General features: G+C 34.6%; 5 protein-coding genes and 1 long non-coding RNA gene across 9 annotated transcripts; 4 read left to right on the plus strand and 2 right to left on the minus strand.

The window, feature by feature from the left end:
- Window positions 1-85: 85 nt before the first annotated feature.
- LOC114940891 (succinyl-CoA:acetate/propanoyl-CoA:succinate CoA transferase) lies at window positions 86-2918 on the plus strand. The gene is made up of 6 exons (XM_029315666.2): window positions 86-544; window positions 863-1015; window positions 1103-1342; window positions 1524-1928; window positions 2018-2284; window positions 2438-2918. The coding sequence occupies exons 1-6, from the start codon at window positions 376-378 to the stop codon at window positions 2626-2628; spliced, it is 1425 nt and encodes a 474-aa protein (XP_029171499.1). The 5' UTR covers window positions 86-375; the 3' UTR covers window positions 2629-2918.
- LOC114940892 (TGF-beta-activated kinase 1 and MAP3K7-binding protein 1) lies at window positions 2664-5703 on the minus strand. 2 transcript variants are annotated; one of them, XM_029315667.2, is made up of 7 exons: window positions 5636-5703; window positions 5243-5541; window positions 4660-4897; window positions 4312-4444; window positions 3981-4221; window positions 3649-3905; window positions 2664-3568 (listed from the first exon to the last, which is right to left on the minus strand). In XM_029315667.2, the coding sequence occupies exons 2-7, from the start codon at window positions 5328-5330 to the stop codon at window positions 3110-3112; spliced, it is 1416 nt and encodes a 471-aa protein (XP_029171500.1). In that variant the 5' UTR covers window positions 5331-5541; window positions 5636-5703; the 3' UTR covers window positions 2664-3109. The 2 variants fall into 2 exon arrangements, with proteins under 2 accessions (XP_029171500.1, XP_085344708.1); XM_085488582.1 differs by having other exon boundaries at window positions 5243-5680.
- Window positions 5261-8939, plus strand: abs (ATP-dependent RNA helicase abstrakt). Its single transcript, XM_029315663.2, has 10 exons — window positions 5261-5676; window positions 5944-6211; window positions 6309-6654; window positions 6734-6867; window positions 7025-7181; window positions 7283-7445; window positions 7560-7860; window positions 8101-8250; window positions 8333-8515; window positions 8645-8939. Exons 1-10 carry the CDS (start codon window positions 5650-5652, stop codon window positions 8779-8781), a joined length of 1866 nt encoding a protein of 621 aa, XP_029171496.1. The 5' UTR covers window positions 5261-5649; the 3' UTR covers window positions 8782-8939.
- Window positions 8940-9692: 753 nt separating this feature from the next.
- LOC114940887 (uncharacterized) lies at window positions 9693-12896 on the plus strand. The gene is made up of 4 exons (XM_029315662.2): window positions 9693-10058; window positions 10826-11155; window positions 11456-11614; window positions 12309-12896. Exons 1-4 carry the CDS (start codon window positions 9730-9732, stop codon window positions 12820-12822), a joined length of 1332 nt encoding a protein of 443 aa, XP_029171495.1. The 5' UTR covers window positions 9693-9729; the 3' UTR covers window positions 12823-12896.
- On the minus strand, window positions 12585-14999 carry LOC146720418 (uncharacterized). Its single transcript, XR_014926086.1, has 3 exons — window positions 14886-14999; window positions 13464-13603; window positions 12585-12866 (listed from the first exon to the last, which is right to left on the minus strand). It is a non-coding gene; the product is annotated as an uncharacterized LOC146720418 (long non-coding RNA).
- Window positions 15000-15047: 48 nt separating this feature from the next.
- LOC114940886 (golgin subfamily A member 7) lies at window positions 15048-19068 on the plus strand. Of its 3 annotated transcripts, none has more exons than XM_029315661.2 (4): window positions 15050-15270; window positions 15921-15977; window positions 16234-16398; window positions 16530-19068. In XM_029315661.2, exons 1-4 carry the CDS (start codon window positions 15064-15066, stop codon window positions 16818-16820), a joined length of 720 nt encoding a protein of 239 aa, XP_029171494.1. In that variant the 5' UTR covers window positions 15050-15063; the 3' UTR covers window positions 16821-19068. The 3 variants fall into 3 exon arrangements, with proteins under 3 accessions (XP_085344709.1, XP_029171494.1, XP_085344710.1); XM_085488584.1 differs by lacking the exon at window positions 15050-15270 and adding an exon at window positions 15310-15845; XM_085488583.1 differs by lacking the exon at window positions 15921-15977 and having other exon boundaries at window positions 15048-15270.
- Window positions 19069-21576: the final 2508 nt, after the last annotated feature.

A 21576-nucleotide genomic window follows, 5' to 3' on the forward strand; every position in this document is an offset into this window, starting at 1 on the left:
CAATTGATATTGTTGATATTTCATTGCATGATATATTTTTTATGTTAAAAGAAATGGGATAATTATATAGTGCACTTGTATTTATATATCTATATTTAAAATATATTCGAATTACGAATATATTACAAAAATTCAAATCGATATAGTGCATCCGCCAATTACTTATATTAAATGTTATCTCGAAAAATCGAACGCCGCCAAATCAGATGTTCAAATAACAGTTCGTGGAGATGGCAACGGATTCATATCGTTTGACGTATACGTTCAGCGAAATCTCTTTTAGATTATGTATCATATAAGTTTTTATACGATCGTTTATACATTTATTATCGTACGAGAGCTTGTTGCTGATTTGGTGTTGACAGTTTCGGAATAATGTTCCGAAATCTGAAATTAGTCTTTGGCAAAATTCGACAAAATACAACAAAATCTTTCCATTTATGCGGACAGCGGTATTTTCAAAGTTTAAGGGAACCTTCTCAACCTTTAAAACGATGTCCAAAATGGGTTTGCGTAGAAGACGCGGTAAAGATCATAAATTCAGGTATTTATTACAGCTCTATTATAGTTCAGACTGATATTTAAACTCTGTATTTTTCAATGAAAAAATATGAAATTGTCTTATAAATTTTTTAATCGATTTAAATTCATTAAGAGTTAAAAATATATAACATTTTTAACTTAATTAGTTCTTCCTGATGTGAATGAATTATAGTTTGGAATTTTTTCTAAAAATATCGTACATATGTCATAGATATATCAGAAAATTTCATAAAGCAGAATGATTTTTCATTAAATATCCGATGAATATAAATCGTTATTCTGAATATATGTTTTTACAAACCAACCGTTTCTTTTTCAGAACATTTGGTTTTCATACAAGGTGGTGCGGCCACGCCGATGGAGCTCGTACGTGCCATGACCGAACACGGGGTATGCAACAATCTACGCGGCGTCAGGTTGGTGCATATGAGCCTCGAGGGTGATACACCGTTCGCTAATCCCGAGTTTGAGAGTAAGTGTTCGCGTAATTGCAATCTCCATTCATAACACCCATATCTGATGATGGAAAATAACACTCTACGATGATGTTACATTGAAGAGCACTTCAGATCTATCAGCCTGTACGTGGGTACCAATCTCAGGGAGGCGGTGAACGAGGGACGGGCGGACTGCATTCCGGTATTCCTGCACGAGGCGCCGAGATTGTTCTTCGAGAAGAAAATCGTGCCGGACATCGCCCTGATTCACGTCAGCATGCCGGATGTACGTGGATTCTGCTCGCTCGGCGTGAGCGCGGATTGTACCCGCGCGGCTATTTGCACCGCTAAAGTTCTCATTGGTACCGAATCATTAATAATGTGATAACGGCAATACTAAGATGTGATAACAAGATGGAAAAAAACTATGCTATCCTGACCCATCTCGGTCAGCGAGATAGTTCAGATTTTTGATTAATAAAATAATTGCTTTTATGTATAATCGTTAATTGCAAAACTAAACAGATGTTTCTCTTTCTTCAGCGCAAGTAAACGAACACATGCCAAGGTCCTTCGGTGACACGGTCATCCACTCGAGTCATTTTGACTGGGCGGTGAGATACGATTGTCCTCTACCTTGCGTGGTCTGTCCACCACCTAACGAGCTCGAGACTGAAATCGGCAAGATCATCGCGCAACGCTTGATCGAGGATGGAGCGACATTGCAACTCGGCATCGGTAATATTCCTGACGCGGTGCTCTGCGCCCTGGTTAATCACAAGGACTTGGGAATACATTCGGAGATCCTTTGCGACGCGATGGTCGACCTCGTCGAGCACGGCAACATCACGAATAAATGCAAAGTCAAGCATAGAGGACGTATGATCGGTTCTTTCGGCATCGGCACGAAACGATTGTACGACTTTCTGCACAACAATCCGTTTGTCGGTAATTATGACAATGGGTTTATCTTGATTGATTGCGCCCCTGTATTGTTTTGCAATTTGTAAATTATTTTGTATTGCTTCATCATCTAGAGATGTTAGCGATCAATTATGTTAACGATCCACGAGTGATTTCGATGCAGCCGAAGATGACGGCTATTAACTCTTGCATCGAGATGGATCTCACCGGCCAGGTGTGCTCCGACAGTTTAGGCTGCAAGATGTATTCTGGCTTCGGCGGTCAGTTGGATTTTCTTCGAGGTGCGGCGATTAGTCAGGACGGTCGTGGAAAGGCCATCATCGCGTTCCCTTCGGTCACCAGCAAAGGAGAGAGTAAAATACAACCAGTGCTTAAACTCGGTACGAAGCGAGATTAGATTTAATTAGAAATTGTTGCTGCAAATAAATTTTGTATTTTAGTATATAATTTTGAATACTAATTAATTAATAATTATATGGTATATAATTAAATAATAATTATTTGGTAAAATTATATATATCCTGATCTTTTAGGAGCTGGAGTTGTGGTTACAAGAGCTCACGTGCATTACGTAGTCACGGAACACGGGGTGGCAAATCTCTTCGGTAAAACCTTACGACAAAGAGCGAATGCATTGATTCAAATTGCGCATCCCGATCATAGAGAATGCCTCGAAAAAGCCGCGTTCGATCGCTTAAAATCTAACCCGACGAAATATCTGTAACGTTTGTGATGTGTAAATATATACAAATTATATAATAATGTTCAAGTTCTGTATTAAGTGCATACACAAGAGAGAGGTAGATATTCAAGTACATGTCCAAGCTTAATTTAGTTTCGAATCCATTAAATTAATGTCACATAAATATGCTGTGTCAAAGATATTTTAAATATGTGTATTAATTGTTTATATTATTAGCTTTATATCAAACAAGCTAAAATAATAAATTAATTTTGATATAATGACATAATACAAAATTTCTAAATTAATAATGGGAGAATAATAAATATATTTTGATGAAAAAAGACTAGTACTGCATTATAATTTAACAAATTTTTAATTTTTAATGAATAAAAAGTTCATTAAAAATACCACACTCGTAGACATTCACATGTAACATGACTGTAATATCAATCTTTTGATATATATAGTTGATATATATAGATAGTTCAAATATATTCACAATAAATAAACTAAACATGTGCTAGAAATCTATACCTTCCGGCAGAGTTCCCTCTTTTCTTCTCTTCTCGACATTCTCGTAATACTCTGAAAAATCTACATAAGGCTTGATTCTGGCGTTTGGATCCGTTATTCTGGCACCAGACGGACACATGTCCGACGTAGTTGATGTTTCAGTCGTTGACGCGTCGTCAAAGTTGTCGTCAGTAATGCCGGTGCTAGTGCTCGAGAGATCTTCGTTATCCGGTATGCTGATCGACGCGGTTTGCACTACAGGATTGAATCTGACAGACTGACTAGTAGGACTCTTCAAGGCATGCGATAATGGGAAGTTGAAGTTTCGCACAAGGAGAGTTATGTCGTCGCGCTTACTGGTGATCATGGTATTTTGCGTATTACTCATATTCACATCATGATGGATCCTCACAACTTTATCAACAACTGCTTGGGCGACGCCGGTTAAAGTTGATTGCACTCGAAACTGAAACAAGCAAAGAGAGAAATGAGATTTTGTATGTGGAAACTGCTTAGTTCAACATTATTTAGGTCAAAGTATACTACCTGTTCGACTGCTATCAAAGCTAGCTCCTTATTAACTTGATCGGTACCGGTCGCTTCCTCCAACGACTTGTATAGGCCGCGTGACATGAGCATTAGAAATCTGCAGGAATCGTCCAGCTCGATACTACCGTGAATCTCCGGTTCGGCGATGATCGGTTCCGCTATGGAAGCTGTTAACTCCTCAAACTCTCTGTAGCCTCCCTTGACAAGATAGTTGCCAAGGCAGCGTGTGTTCTCCTGATTTCCAAGATGAGAACCTGCAAGATGTGTAATCTGTTCTTATTTACCAAAATCTCTTCCTAGTAAGATAAATGTCGGTAAATGAAATGTACCTTGCCTGATCGATTCGACGTCCAAGCCAAGTTGGGATAATCGTAAAAGCTCATCTTCGTTCCTCAAGTCATGATCCACGCTTAATTGTATGACTCGTAAAACTTGATTGCTGTCTGTTTTGCACAACAGTGCTCTGCTGTCGCCGACATTCGCGACGTATAGTTTTCCTCTATAAACCAAAGCCACTACCGCACTGGTCCCAGCTGAAAGCTCGCAATTTAACGCATTTAGCTTGTCAACCTGCAAAAAAATTATATATATTAAAAAAATATACCTTTAATATAATAACCTTTAATAAAAATATACTTTTTAATATGATATATGACTAACCAGGTCTGGAAATTTTTGATAAGTTTCATAAGAATTCAGTCCATCAGGTATGTCAAACTGTAGACTAGCTCGTTCTGCTAACAAATCACCAATTGATTCCAGATATCCTTTTTCAACTGCTATGAAGGCTTGTCTATAGAATAAATACTTTGTATGTAGAGAACTTATAATTACTTGCAATTTATATGTGTGTATATATATATATATATATATAACTGTCATATATTCAGTATTTTTGCATAATTAATATATTTGTAAATTGGAGCATAAAATATGCATAAAATTTGCATCAAATCAATTTTTAATTTTATTCATTTTTATACTATATCATGTTAATAGAATTTTTACCTAAGAACTTCTTTTACTTCCTCATCAGTTGATTTCCCGTTTAATTGTCCCAGCAGGATTTCTGCAGTCACTCTTTGCATAGCAAAATTGGCTGCTTTAGTGCCTTCGTGACCATCAAATACTGCGTAAAGAAATGTGGAGTCGTCATATTTACAGTGAAAACTACGATCTTCAAATAGATGCTCCTCTTGTCGATATCCATCCTCTCGATAGATCTGGTTAGTGGAAAAGCCCACTCCTAAAATATCACTGAATCTCAATAACTCTCTCTCTTTCTCTTCTACATTTATCTCATTATTATTTAATATACATATCCATCAAATAATAATAAATTTGCAATGTTGTAAAGTATTATATAAAAAATTGAAGGAGATTACTTAAAAGAGATACAATTGTTTTTGAAAAAAAAAACTACTTATTATTCTAATTTATTCAATTAAAAGAAATATAAGATAATAAATGGATTTGTGTTTATTTTACATATATAATTTTTAAAATTAATTCTATAATCAATAATATCAATATATATATTTTTATTGAGATTTTAGATCATTACTATCAAAATAATGAATGAAAAATATACCGGACTGTTTGCAGACTGGCAAATCATCTGTCCAATTATACTGACTGTCCTGAAAGAGCATCGAAGCTGGACGTTCCCCCGCAGACATTTTTTTTCCCCACTTCAACTAACAATCGACAAAACTTGATAGATAATTATTTTGCATCGTTGGTCCTGGATACATCGCACGAGGCAGCGAAAAACACGTATGCGTAGGTTTACATAAATGGCGCGAGCAGCGCAAAAGAAATAGTGAATGGACTTCTTTTTCCACGGATCTCCGCAGATTTTTATCCTCTGAGAGAAACGCAATTTCCAGGCTGTCGAGAAATGGATAAACTATAAGGAATCGAAGAGCAACCAATACTAAAACTCAATTATACTTGGTGAAAAGCAGTAGTAAACAATAGTTACTGATCAGTGTTCCAATGGACAACAACGAGCCTTTGGTAAAGGTTAGTAAACCTAGATGCACTTTTTGTCAAACTTGTTTATTATAATATATTCTGTTGTATTAAATTTTTAATATGTACATACTTTTTGTCATACCAATGTATGTCTATCTTTACTGACATTGAGTAATTATTTAAAAATTGTTTGTCAACATAAATTGTTTATTATAATAGATTCTATTATATTCAATTTTTGAATACGTACATATTTTTTTGTCATACCAATATATGTCTATCTTTACTGATGTTGAGTAATTATTTTAAATGCAGAGATATAGAAGGGAGGAGCAAGAGGACAGTCCTTTGGATACAGATGATGATTATGTGCCATACGTATCTGTCAAACATCGTAAAAAGCAATTGCTGGCAAAATTGGGTAAACTCGGAGAGTTAAAAGAAGAAGGTGCTAATGGTGTTGGAAAGAGTAGCAGTGAGAATGAAAAAGATGATGCTGACAATGATGACGGACAAGTTTGGGGGAGAAAGTCTAACATCTCTCTTCTCGATCAACATACTGAATTAAAAAAGTTGGCTGAAGGTGTGAAACCTGTTCTATGAGTTTATGCAAACAAAGAAACAATGTAATTTAATTTTAGAGAAATTGTTTATGTAAAATTCTTATTGTAATATTCCAGCCAAGAAAGAGAGTGCTATGGAGAAGCAATTGAAAGAGGAAGAGAAAATTCTAGAAAGCGTTGCTGAGAATAAAGCTCTAATGGGTGTGGCTGAATTAGCCAAGGGTATCCAATACAAAGATCCTATCAAGACTAATTGGCAACCACCGAGAGCGATACTCAGTTTTGGCGAGATACGTCATGAAAGAGTAAGAAGGAAGCTTAGGATACTTGTGGAGGGCGACGAAGTACCACCACCTTTAAAAACTTTCAAGGAAATGAAATTTCATAAAGGAATCTTGTATGGATTGGACCAAAAAGGCATTATCAAGCCAACTCCAATTCAAGTTCAAGGAATACCTACAGTGTTAGTTTTCATATTATCATTTTGACGAATTATATAATTATATAATTGAGCAAAAAGTACAAATGTTATATCATTACAGGTTGTCTGGTCGCGACATGATCGGTATAGCTTCTACTGGTAGTGGTAAAACTTTGGTGTTTGTTTTACCTATTATTGAATTTTGTTTGGAACAAGAGCTCGACATGCCATTCATTAAGAAAGAGGGACCTTATGGTAAATATTTATAACAGTAAATAGGTAGAGTTGATATTTTATTGACAAATATTAATATCACATACATATCACATATATGATATTAATATTTGTATAATATTAGATAATATCGTATTATACTATGTATATATTAATATTAATATATTTCAATTCACAGGCTTGATAATATGTCCTTCAAGAGAATTAGCTAAGCAAACTTACGACATAATCCGACATTATACCAATAGCTTAAGGCAAGTGGACTGCCCAGAAATACGTTGCTGCTTGGCCATTGGAGGTGTACCAGTTTCGGAATCATTAGCTATAATCAACAAGTTAATATTTTTTATTGTCATTTAATTTTCGATATTTCTATTTCTAATATATATGTATGTGTCATATACATAAATTTATAATATAAATTCTATATTTATAGAGGCGTGCACATAATGGTAGCGACACCGGGACGACTGATGGATATGTTGCATAAAAAGATGGTCACTTTAAGCGTATGTCGTTATCTTTGCATGGACGAGGCAGATCGTATGATAGACATGGGATTTGAGGAGGATGTGCGAACAATATTTTCATTCTTTAGGGTAATTATTTATCTCAATATCTATACGAAAATCCGCGAAAAAAATATCAAGTATTTTTAGTATTTATTTAGTAGAATAATAAAAATTGCTTATTGTATATATTTTGTATTACAGGGACAGAGGCAAACGCTATTGTTCTCTGCTACTATGCCAAAAAGAATTCAAAATTTTGCACGTTCGGCGTTGGTAAAACCCGTGACAATAAATGTCGGTCGTGCCGGTGCTGCATCGATGAACGTGATACAGGAAGTAGAGTACGTCAAACAAGAGGCTAAAATTGTTTACCTCTTGGAATGCCTTCAAAAGACTGCGCCACCGGTTTTAATATTCGCGGAAAAGAAGCGCGATGTGGACGCTATTCACGAATATCTACTTATAAAAGGAGTGGAAGCTGTCGCGATACATGGAGGAATAGGTATAGTTATTTTTCGCGAATATAATTTTTCAATTATAACATGGTAATCTAATATTATTAAACGTATTAAATATATTAACATATTCATGATTTTATATATTTTTTATACAATGTAATACAGTTTCAATGCTAAAAAATGATCTAGCATTAAAAACAAATAAATCGTATTAGTATTTCGGAGAGAATATTTGAATATTGTTAAAATGAATTAAATGTATCGTTCATTTTTAAAATTTTCAGATCAAGAAGAAAGATCACGTTCGGTGGAAGCGTTTCGTGCGGGTCGAAAAGATGTGCTTGTCGCGACAGACGTCGCATCGAAAGGTCTTGATTTCGCCGATGTGCAACACGTTATCAATTACGACATGCCAGATGACGTAGAAAATTATGGTAATATATCATGATACGCAAAATTATAATATTGGATGAAGAAATGTGAAATAGATGTTTAATGTATTATATATACTTTCAGTGCACAGGATAGGACGAACCGGTCGTTCCGGACGTACCGGAATAGCGACGACTTTTATCAATAAAGCGAACGATGAATCTGTATTACTTGACCTTAAACATCTGCTGATGGAAGCAAAGCAGAAGGTGCCGCCGTTCTTGCTGGAACTTTGCTCGGAGAACGAAAAATACCTCAATTTAGGAGGTAAAATAATAATCATCAATTTATCTATTTTTAATTGGTGTTTATTTCCTCTCTTATGTCGTTATTTATATTTATATTTATATTATTCATATTCTTGCGAACTTTAATATTCTTTTTGCTTTATTGCAGACGAACGCGGTTGCAGTTATTGCGGTGGGCTCGGACACAGAATTACAGAGTGTCCGAAACTAGAGGCTGTGCAAAACAAGCAGGCGTCCAATATCGGACGTCGCGATTATTTGGCCAGCAATGCTGCTGATTATTAAGCAGCATGTTTTAGACAAAATAATTTTTATGTATTCATTGTAAATATATATACATATCGAGATTCAATTTCCACGATAATAAATGTGTCTTATAGTTAGAATAGCAATGAAAACATATTTAAAAAATATTAAATAAAATAAATATTTAAATTAAACAACAGTATAAACTCTCAATCATTATAAAAATTAAATTATTTTACTTTATTAAATTATTTTTCTTTGCTAACTTCAGAGATTCATTCATTTCGCGAAAGTGAAACAAAAGCTACCGCAGATCTGTCACCGGTGACTTTTTCACATAAACCTTTCAGGCCCAAAATAATTCAAAATTCTTGTTAATAATGATGAATTAATCTACCCGGCCTTAATCAAGTGCCGGGCGTATTGCCCAGAATGGGTTATTAACATCGCAAGTTTCGAAACATGAAAAAGTACTGGATCCATTATTCAGGCGCCAAGGGAAATCATCGCGCTGATCGAAAAAGCTTATTCTTCAGAGATTTTAGAAAATACATTTTTAAGAGGTTTTTTATGCTCTTTTTATAGTTATTTATCTTAAAGTTATTGTTTATTTCTAATTATTTTCTAAAATGTCATTAAGCTATCTGTTATAGTGCAAAGTGTTGTAAGCTATAAATAATCATCGTTTCTATTGTTAATACGTATAAATATGTATAAAGCGTGCTCAATTTTCTATCGCGTTTTTAATATGACACCCAGCTACTTTGCAATCATTAAGTGCAAAACATTATCCTTGCTTCGATATTTTTATTGAAAAAAATTGTTTAATTAAGGAATCTTTCATAAGCCTAATATGGAAAGAAGTGTATAGAGCTCGTATATTATTTTTATGGTAAAATAAAATTTTATGTGAAATTAAAAATAATATGTATTACGTATTAATTTTATGAAATGTCAAGAATTATCTGACATCGACGACGATTGACGATGGCGAGCCAGCCGCGACTTACGAAGACCCAAGCACTAAGACAGGCGAGGAGTGCCGCTTTGGTGAAGGAGCTTGGGCGAAAGCAGGAAATGCAAACACAGCCACAGCCACAGCCACAGCCTGGCATAGATCCTAGTAGAAGGCGCAGATATACCCCGGCTGAACCGAAAAAGGTCGAATTTACCAAACCGGGAGTGACAAAGGCGATGATGGCACGAGTGAAGCAGGCGGAGAAGTTCAAGCAGGAGTATGAGCGTAAGCGTGAAGAAACAATGCCGATTCAAAGGATGCCAAGGAGGACACCCGCGCCAATCGGCGGCGATCCTAGGTGAATTTTCAAAATTATGCGATTTTTGCGTTATTGTTGTCGTTATTTAAAAAGTGTTTTGTTATTTAAAAAGAATTTTCCAAACGATTCGGAATGGTCATTTTTTTTACGCGTTATAAAATTTCTGAAGTAAAGGATCCTACACCAAATACGTAAGACTTTAGCTTTCGATAGAATTGACTGTTTCTTTTAATTATATATATTGTAGCTTATGTCTTGCTGAACAAAAAATGTAATAGCTTCAAAGCTAAATATTGAGTAGTTACTGAGTTATGCATATGCAGTTAGTTAAACAACTCGCACAGCCCGAGTTTTTCGTGGTTGAAATGATCTTACGAAGATTTAATTTTATACAAGATTAATGCGTGAGGTTTTTGATATATAAAATCCTAATAAAATTGAATTCCGATAAAATCAGTTGGTTTTCTTATTTTAGTGTTTTAGCTTATAATGTGCTGAACAAAAATGTAATAAGCTCAAAAAACTAAATAATAGATATAGTTACTGATTTACAGTCAGTCAACGAAAACTCACACGAAAAACACAAGTTGTTTGACTAATTATAATTCAGTAACTATTTCTCCAATATTTGAGACTATTACATCTTTTGTTCAGCAAGTTGCAATCTACAACATATAAAAAAGCAACCAATTTCACCGAAAGCCAAAATCCTATATATATGTATGGTGCACAGTCCTTTGTCAAAATTTAATACCTTAAACATTCTAACATTCTAAATTTTTTTTATATATCTGCATCTGTGTTAGGTTTGGTAGAGAGAGGGTATCACGACGAGCTCCGACGTCTCCACCGCCTATCAGGCCGGTGAGGAGGCCTCCTCCGCTGGAGAGGAGAGTCGCACCGGATAGACGGCCACCGGAATCACTTCCGACTATTCCAGAGAGAACCAGAGAATTAGCGAGAAGCATGAATGCCCAGGTGATCCTAGCCGAACCGGTTGGTGAGGGTCCGATCGACAGCGTCGTGATACCACCGAAATCGGTGAACGAAAATCGCATGACCATCGTCACCATCCCGCAACCATCTGCCGAGGCACCGATGTCCGAAGTGGCGAACCGCTCGATCAGAGTGATTAGGTGACTTAATTTTCTGGAACTGAAGAGTTTTCTCTTTTATTTCTTTTTAGTTTCAAGATTTCTGAAAAAATGTAAAATATAAAAAATAATTTATTTTGATACATATTTCAAGATTTGCGTCGAAGAATCAATGTTATACACTTCTAGTTAGAATTTCAGTAGAAACGAGCTTTTTTGTTGATGCTAAATCTTTGACTTAAATATTGAGAATTTTATTTGTTACAAAATAAATAATTCTTATATATTTTTGTTTAATTTCTCTATTTCTTGTATGAATTAATGATGAATATTGTTCGGTAGTGAAACTCTTGACGAGCAAGATGCAGCGGAAGCAGTTACAGTGAATACTAAGCTAGAGGGATTGCAACAGGCAAGACGGGACTTTGTCATGGCAGTGGCAAATGTTGGTGGTAACGCTGTACAACTCGCGGAAGAAGAGAGGCCTAGATATATACACAGGCATACATAATATTAAAATATTATGAAAATAAGAAAAGATAAAGAATTACAATTTTGAAACATGCAATCAATATAAATCAATAATCTTCGATCGACTTTAGTCAAGTTTTGAAAGATGAATTGAAATAAAATTAAAAACTTAAATAGAAAAAACCTAGAATATAAAAACAATCAGTGTGTCAAAGAATTCTATTTATAATAAAATTTGTTGATTGCAAAGAATTATGCAAATTAAAAAATATGAGAAAGAGACATTTTCCGAAAATATTTCATTGCTTTTATATACAGGGTATTTCTTAAACATATGTCAAAAATTCAAGGAGTGATTCTTTGGGTCATTTTATGAAAATATCTCTGATGATTTTTCGAAAATCACTTCGTTTCGAAGATACAGAGCGATAAAAATTTACAAGAAATACATTTTTATTCTGGCATCACTGGTAACAACAAAGTTCTTTGTACATTACATTAATAACTTTTATAGGTAATAATTATTTTCTTATAAATTTTTATCGCCTATACGTATATCTTCAAAACGAAGCAATTTTCAAAAAATTATCAGAGGTATAAATTTTCATAAAATGACCTAATAAGGAATCGCTCTTTGAACTTTTGACATATGTTTAAGAAACCTGTATATAGATAGTGAGAGAGTTAGGCTTACGGTTGGAAATAACATTTGCATTTAATGCAGAGTTCCCGACATTGAAAGCGAAATGTTCCGCGTCGAATACGGTCTGGAACATCCGAGTGTCGTGGCGGCTCGCGAATTCGCCCAAAGAAGCATGGCCGGCATCAGAGAACGTGAGGCAGCTCGCAGGACCGAACAGGAGTTCGAGAGAATAGCTAGGGAACCGTTGCCGCAGGATCTGCTCTTCGACATGCCGTTCGAGGAAGAGTTTTTACGCGAGGGCGATATATCCTGGGAGGAGGAAGAGGACATGCCGGTCACGTCCAGGATGAGAACAATTCTGCATGATATACCGAGGCGCGAGGCGCCTTACAGATATCCCACCTTCGATCCAGAGGAGCTCGAGAGATTCTTCGACGTGGAAGGATATCCACCGAGTCCTCCACGCGGACCTCCACCGGGTCGTGAGCATCTGCCGCCGGATCTCTGGGAGCTGGAGGATCCTTGGGCCCCGTGCGGAGTAGGAATTTGTCCGGAGCCAGATGTATCCGATCTCATTCGTCTCGAGAGTCCTTGATCCTTTGACTCATACGCGGAGAGAATTTTCTCTTAGATTTTACTCTGAAAATCATGGTAAATAAAAATATTAATATGTACATAGCACATAGTAAATTACATATAATAAAATTAATCGAACATTTTTTATATCTTATTGTGGATATTAATATTTTTATTGTGGCGTGTTAACAGTGTTCTAATTAAAATTATATATAGATGATCATCTAGATAAAATTTTGACGTCATCTTATTTTTATATATAGATAATAAAAATATGTATTATCTATATCTGCATCTTAGATAAAAGGTATTATCTTTACTATAAATGATCTAGAATAATTTTCAGATAATTTTGATTTACAATCATAGCACATAAAAATACTTAAATAGTAGAACTTAAGCAGTAAGCGATAAAAATATGGATAGATATGTATCCCTTTTATAATTTACGTTTTTTATAATTGTGTTTACATAAGCAATCTTAAAAAGTATTATCTGGAAAATTATCTAGATGAATCACCATATAATTTTATCTTTTATCAATGAATTTACATTTTTTCATCTCATCTTTATCAAATTTTAAAATCATCTATATAGCACAAACACTGGTAAATATTAATCAGAGAAATCTCTAATAAAATTTTCTAATTCTTCCAATACCATATTGTTCCATGATTTTCAGGAGGGTAAATTCCAAGAGAAAATTCTCTCTGTGTATGTTTGTCGTAGACTTGTAGACGGACTTATAGACCTTCGTTTCCGAGATGTTCGAGAGAAGAGAAAATGGTACGATCAAATTCCTATATAAACAGATTAAAAGAGATCATTCTTGCGAATATATTATATTGGGAACAATTTGTTTGCAGGGACGCAAAATAGATGAGATCTAATGAGCAGAGGACGATCGTCAAACGATTGCAAATAAAGCGCGAAAAGTCCTTCATCACATCCTCATACTTATATTTATACGATACTTCCCCACATCATATGATACTTTATAATTAAAATCAGTACCTGTACAATATTTTAAATAGTGATATTTCTAAATATTAATCGTGCAAAATTTAATTTATTTCTTGTAAATAAACTTTATATTCTTATTTCGTTATTTTTCAAAATTTTGAAGAATAACTCTCGACTTTTTATTCGAGCATCAGAATATATATGTTTAAAATCAACTGAATAATATTTTAACACAAACGGAGGAAAGATATTGTCGTAAAGCTAAAAGATTAACATATTATTATTTTTATTTTTAACATCAACTTTCTGGCTATACATATGTAGTACTATACTTGTAATTATAGTTTCGATCTTTGTTTGATCTCATTATCAATAAAATGTAGTACAGGAAACGACTTTATTCAATAATGCAATTTAGAAGTTTATTTAAACAGTTCCTTTTCACTATTTTTACAATTTATTTATTTATTTATTTACTCCTTTGTTATGCAACCCTTTTTACTTCGAGTCAGTATAGCTGCATTATTTATTCATTATACGATAAATGTCACCGGTATATGATCGATTATTGATAACTAAACGATTTTATCGACTGAGTAAGTTCGAATATTTTATCAAATATGACGGCACCAACTTTGCAAACTTTACAATTAGATATACTTTTTTCTGTGTCAACAACATTAATAATAATAGAATAAAAAGCCTCACAAGTCCAATCTTTTCTCCCTCTGCAATATCTTTTCTTCTTTTTCTTCCTCGAAAGTGCATATAAATTATTGCATTAAAACGCTTTAGGGCCGATTTTCCAACTTCTCGCTATAAGTTTTACCTGATAGGTATAGCTTCGTCTCTTTTCAGATAATTTCTAAAAAAAGAGACAAAGATATGCTATACTTGTTGGGTAAAACTTATCAAGAGTTGGAACAACCGGCCCTTAGTCTTATAAATTCATTTTAAATACAGAAAAGAATATATATATATATATATATATATATATATATATATATATATATTAGAAATATTATTATAGAGAGAAGTAGAATTGATTTAGTTATATATTTTCCATACCGTTCTACAATTTCAACGCTTTCTTCGCGTTCTTGTAAAATACATGCTTACCTCATGACAATTAACAAAGTAATATAAATATATATATATAAATATATATTTATATATAAATATAAATATAAATCTAAGAGTGCCGTGGAGGAAAAAGGAGCAGCGAGCAAATGAGCAAAGTGGAGTCGCACTGTCGCACAGCTGGTCCGGTCCGACCGCACGGCTTATCTGCGCGCGCATGCGCGCTGCTCAATGGCGATCGCCAGTCGTGTGGATCCGTTTGTGTGCGCGGTGCTGGTCCTACGCGGCTATCTCGGCGGACAATCGTCGATCCGAGGAACCCGGTCCACCGGGAAACCGCGAGCGCGACGACCAGGGGTCGAGCTCGATTCTCGTCGAAGGCGTTCAGCGCACAGCCGGCAAGACGAAGCTTAAAATGCCACTGGTGAGTCCTCTGTCCTTTGCTCCCTCTCGCTCGGAAGCTTCTCATTGCACATCCTGACTGTCAAGTCTCTCGCTCGAGAATGCTCCTCGTTCCTTGAGCTCTCCGCTCTGCTCTTTTCTTGACAATTTCTTTCTCGAAAATGTCATTATACCCCTCGATTCGGGTTCTTAATCAACGAGCGAGAATGTCACTGTTCGTCCTCGCGGTTGTCGAAAATGAGACCTGGGTGCGGTTTTTGTGGTTAGTCCGAAGCAAAATAAAGGAAATTACGAGTCTTTCCGAGCGAGAATCTGACCTCCAAGAGTTTATGTTAAGTTGCACTTTGTGAACGATACGATTTCAAGTGTTTGTCGAGAGTACAGTTTAAATGGGTCAACAATGAGAGAAAAGTATGTCAATGTATGCAAATGATGCTAATGTCAAAATAATGACTATTTTCAATATCAGTAATATATGTACAATATTATATGTATAATATTAGTAATACTGATTAGTTTATAGTAATTAATATGTGAGAAAAGATATCAGGGATATGCCATGTTATGATGTCTGCGAAAGAAAGGGGATCGATTAAAGTAATTGAATTTTTATACAAAAAGATTTGAAAGTGGATTGTTTACGATGCATCATTGTTAAATTTTATTTTATAGAGCACAAGTTCGAAGAAGTCATTATGCGTACTGCCTGAAGATGTTCACGAGAGAAAAGTACGTTAGTGTACAAAAGAATCTAATATTAATATTATTATCAAAATCAGAAATCATACGCAGCATCATTTTTAATATTTATTATTTGTTATAAGTTAATATAGATTATTTCTTAATATGAATAAAAATTTATTACATATATATATTATTATGTCTGTCAAAAATTAAATAAACTACAAATTAGTAGTAAAATACAGATATAATCATATACTTTTAGCATAATATGAAAATAAAAATGTTTATATCATATTTTCAGAGCAATCATGCTGCCCTCACACCATTGGAAGATATGTCTGCAGGACGAGGGCAAGCAGGTGGAGGGCCTCCTCAGAATTGTCAGAAGGTTTTTATACAGCGTGACTACAGCGAAGGAACAATGGTTAAGTTTCAAACACGATTTCCAACAGAATTGGAAAGTAGGGTGAGTATTTTAAATAAGTCAAATATTTTATTTTCTATGATATATAATTTCTGGAGATTGTGGGGAAAAGAAACTTTTTTTCTAAAATAAGATATTAAAATATATTTATTACGGTATATCTTCCCATTTAGCTGGATAGACAATTGTTCGAGTACACCATCAATCAGTTGAACAATTATTTCGCGGAAGCGGAGCGTGCGAGCTGTTCCACTTACTGCGAGAGCTGTCTATACTGTCTCACGGGTTATCTGATAAGCATATGCACCGAGACGCACTATGAAAAATGTCTACGCAAAGTCGCCAAATTTGTCAGCGAGCAGAATGATCGGGTGTACAAGCCGCGCGGCCTCCTACTGACAGATCCAACGACCCGCGGACTTAGGCTAATAGAGATCTCGGTACTGGATAGACCTGCGTCGTGACTGCATATTAGCCGATCCAGGGAGTTCTTCATGTGACCCCCGCGCAGCACTCTGGACATTACCTCGTTAGAATCACGGACATGCACGCGCTCGTGAGTGCCTGTCGGCACGATTACGAGGCATATCGGTTGGTTTGAGCCGGTTACGCAGTGTGCAGGAACCCTGCGCGAGGCTGAAGGGAATCAGTTTTACATCAACGATGATATCTTGCAGGCCGTAGGTCGCTCAGGTGTATCTTGTACGATTAATCTTGCCGAATATGCGCGAATGAGCTGAAACTCTCTTGTTATCGGGTCAAACTTAGTCGTACTTAGCCCTAAAAAGTAAAATATCGTAAATAACGATAAAATACGTGCGTCGAAATTCGCAGGAAACGGAGATATGTATTACAGAGGCAAATAATTCGTCGGAGATTTTGTTGTCGTAGATTTACTTGTCAATCTAATTATAATAACAAGCTTACACAAAGTTGGCCTAATTGCGACGAGAGAGTCTCACGTTCATTGGCGTTCGTGGTGTCTCGATCCTAAAGTGGCAGCTTCTCAAAGGCGAGAAAGAGCATGCATCGAAGCGCGTGGATGTGTAACGAAACCGTGGCACTTCTATAAGTTCAATTTTCTATATGCGTACAGAACATGTAACATACGAAAGTATATATGAAGTATATGTGGCGAATCAAGGATTGCGGAGAAGGAAAATAAAATCGTAAATGTGATTTAAATAATCGAATTGTTTACCGCGAGCCACTACGTTGATTCGTCATGTATACGATGGGGTCTACATATTTTTTTACTGTTCATTTATGACTTTATCGTATCATCTGCATTTAATTAATGAGACGTGAATGAAAAATGCGTGTTTGCGTGAATTATTTAGCGAAAAGATGGCATTCGATTTTAATCGTCTATGATACGTGCGTTTTGTTCAGAGAGATTCCACCGAAAAACCTAACCGAAAACTTTAATGAATTTCGTTCTCGATGAACGCTCAAACGAATGAGATTCCGAATTCTTCTATCTTCCGCGATATATCTTCCATTGCGCTTATGTGTCCGCGTGCAAAAACAAAAAAAAACAAGTAATTTCGCATATTTACGTATATACATCGGTTGTGGTGTTTCGGCGCGAAAAATGTCTCTCGACAACAAAAGAAAATAGAATTCGATCGAAATTACTAACACAAGCACTCGTTGCGCTATAAAGAAACCCGAGGATTGGCTTTAAAAAAATGCATAAACACAGTGATACAAGAGATAGATTACGAATTCAAATCGATTGGCATTGTGATCAAGGATAAGCCGAAACCATTTGCTATGCTACATGAAAAATTTCTTACGTCACTTTAGTACGCTCTCTTAGTGAAAACTGGAACGCCCGTTGGCTATCGTCGCCGATCTCTGTTCGTGAGTCCTCGAGATCTGCTCGCGATACACTGGATATTTTCTCTACTCTGTTAATTAGTTGTAAATGATGATCTCAAACGATACAACGACGCAACACCATGTCTACATTTACTTTTTCTTACTCGCACTTTGGGAGCCTAAAGTGTCGCAATAAGTCAGGAACAACACACTTTTTTTGCATAGCATCACTTTGTCAGGTATTGACATAAATCGCGAACGTGTTGAACCAAGTTTAGATTACGATTTTCGATTTATGATATATACTTATCGCGGTATTTCGCATACAAATGGTGAACGATCTCTTTCATTCTTGATCACAATGCTGCGGAGCGCCTGTTCGACGTTGTAATGCGACGTATTGCTAAAAGAATCTTGCCAAATCAGCGTGTCACTGCCTCGGCGTACGATATCCTAGTGTGGACGAACGGATAGAAAAAAAAATCCTTGTACAAGCTAGAGAAAATTGAAGAGAGAAAGAGAAAGAGAAATGACTGAAGGAAATCTGCCAATTTTCTCAAACGAAAGAAAGATGATTTTTGAAACAGGAAGTGACATTAGGGAAAGGATTTTTTTTGTTATCCAATTCTTTTGCACGTCGCAATATCACGTACACGGTGCTCTGATTACATGCAACATGCGCATGTTTGTGCATATAATGTATATATAGCGGATTAATCGTCGACACACGAAGAGTATAAAAGAAAAGGAAGCAAATCGTTTGTTATACTTAATTTAATTTAGTAGGACCAATATTGGATTGATGATCCGTAAATTGTAAAGGACACCATCGTGTTACGAGTGTAATTTCTAAATGTTTTAATAATTAAACCGGCGTAAGAGCTCGTATATCTTGCTTTGGAGAAATTTGTTTTTAATTCCTCGTCGATTATTTCACGCGTGGCATCGATATAAGTATGGTAGCACATAAATATAATAGACATATATTATGTAGTTTATATGTACAGTTACAGATTATATATATAATATGTAAATATGTATTATGTATATATAAAATATAGTTTTAATATTTATATGTTTATAGATATAAATATAAACATATAAATGCGGAGAATTTATTTTATATATGTATATATATAAAATAATATATAAGATAATATAAATATATAATAATATATTTATATTATGTTATATTTTATATAAATATAACACATAAATGTAGAGAATTTATTATATATACATATATATATATATATGTATATATATATATATATATATATATGAAATATGTACCTACACAATATAGACATGTTGATTTTTCTACATATATAAACAATACAATATATAATATAGTAATAAAGAATTTAGTCTTTATATTTATATATTTATATATAGGTATATAAACATAATGTATAAATATGAAGACTTTATTATATATATGTATGTATATGTATGTAATCTATATGTATAGTTACAGATTTATATATATATACAATCTATAACTGTACATATATAATTTATAATAGTACTGTACTAAATTCATATTTAAAAAAACCGCGTAAAAAATTTACCGCGCACTGGAGTCTCGCTTCGATACTTCGAGAATTGCAAGAATTGCTTCTCATTGACAAACTTCAAATCGTAGAGTCAGGGAACGTGTCGCGGCAGATCGCAAGGAATGTCCGTATATTTTCCACGATTATTGTTATTAAAAGGTGAATTTTGCGCGCGTGAAACTATCGGAAGTGTTTTATAAACCGTTTGTTACATGAATATTACATGCGACCATTTTTACTCGTTAGTATAATATCGCAAACGGTAAATCGGCTAATCGCTTTGATCTCACATATCATTTCATCGCGCTATGTTCTTACCAAGACACATAGAAACTACTTGGATCATTATTAGGTAAGGTTTTTCACAATAAGCTGCAGTGATTATATTTTTTCGAATGATTCATTATTTTGTCTAATTATATAGGCATATAAATATGGAAATTATACACACACACACATATATATATATATATATATATATATATTCTCCATATTTATATATTTATTTATATATTTATTTATAAATTGATATATTTATATATATTTATATTTATATATGTTCATTTATAAATTATATATTTATTAATAATATGTAATTTATACATATAATTACAAATTATATAGGTATACACACACACACACACACACAAAATTTGTAACTATACATGTACATGTGTAGTCTATGAAGGTATCGTACCGACAACAACATTTAAAAAGCCCGCGTAAAAATTTACCGTGCACTACGCCCTCTCATCTGAACATCGTAGTCTCGCATCTCCCTTCGATACTTCGAGAATCGCAAGCATCATTTATTCTCGACGGACTTCAAATCGTAGTCAGTCACGGAACGGGCACGGCGTATCGCAACGAAGATCTGCATGTTTTCCGCAATTGTTGTTATTTACAAGTGAATCTCGCGCGCGAAGAATTATCGGGAGTGTTTGATGAGGCGTTTGTCATATGAATATTACGTACGATCGCTATTACTCGTCAATATAGTATCGTGATCTCGTACATTGGCGAATATTGCTTCGATGTCACATATCACTTCATCGCGCCATTTTCCCGCCAAGACGCAACAAAATTATTATTAGGTAAGATTTTTCATAATAAGCAGCAACGATTATATTTTTTCAAATGATTCATTACTTTGTGTCATTATCGCGATCGAAGTATTGACTCATTAATATCCAAGAATTGCAATATTGAGTTTTCTATAGAATTCTATAGAATCTATAGATTCTATAGAATTCTATAGAATCTATAGATTCTAAAGAATCAATTGCAAAATAGTCGTCTTCAATTCGTCCTATATTTTTCTTCGCGATTATTACTGTTTGAAAGAGAAAAATTATATTATTGTGAATGTTTTTTATAAAGTCGGACACCAAGTGTCGCTTGAAATTATTATCATATATATATTTTTTTATTTCAGCATCGAGATCTGTTCCTGTGTTCATCCTTTGTGGAGTTCATCAAGATTCGCTGAAATCTCTCGTCTTCGAATCTTCCATTTGCCGAAATACATGGTGAAAGTGCAATGACTGCACCTTGTATCGTCACTAAGTAAGTGTCATCACCAAGTAAGTGTTATAATTATGTATCTTTCATGTCGGCAATGAAGCCGTGAATTGTGATGGATGCATTAAATTTATACTTTGCGTGGCAAACTTGCATCAATACTCATTAATTACCGATAATCGGTGATATCAAAGTGATATCTTTCCTCTGTAAAGGAGAGGAAAAAAAATATTTGATAGGAATTTTGGATAATATTTTACTTTTAGTGCCTAATAAACAAATCAAGATCTAAGCTCTTATGAGGTTCATAAATTATAAT

The sequence above is a fragment of the Nylanderia fulva genome, unplaced genomic scaffold (genome assembly GCF_048542155.1).
Source record: "Nylanderia fulva isolate GAGA-0341 unplaced genomic scaffold, ASM4854215v1 Scaffold7, whole genome shotgun sequence".
Taxonomy (NCBI): Eukaryota; Metazoa; Arthropoda; class Insecta; order Hymenoptera; family Formicidae; genus Nylanderia; species Nylanderia fulva.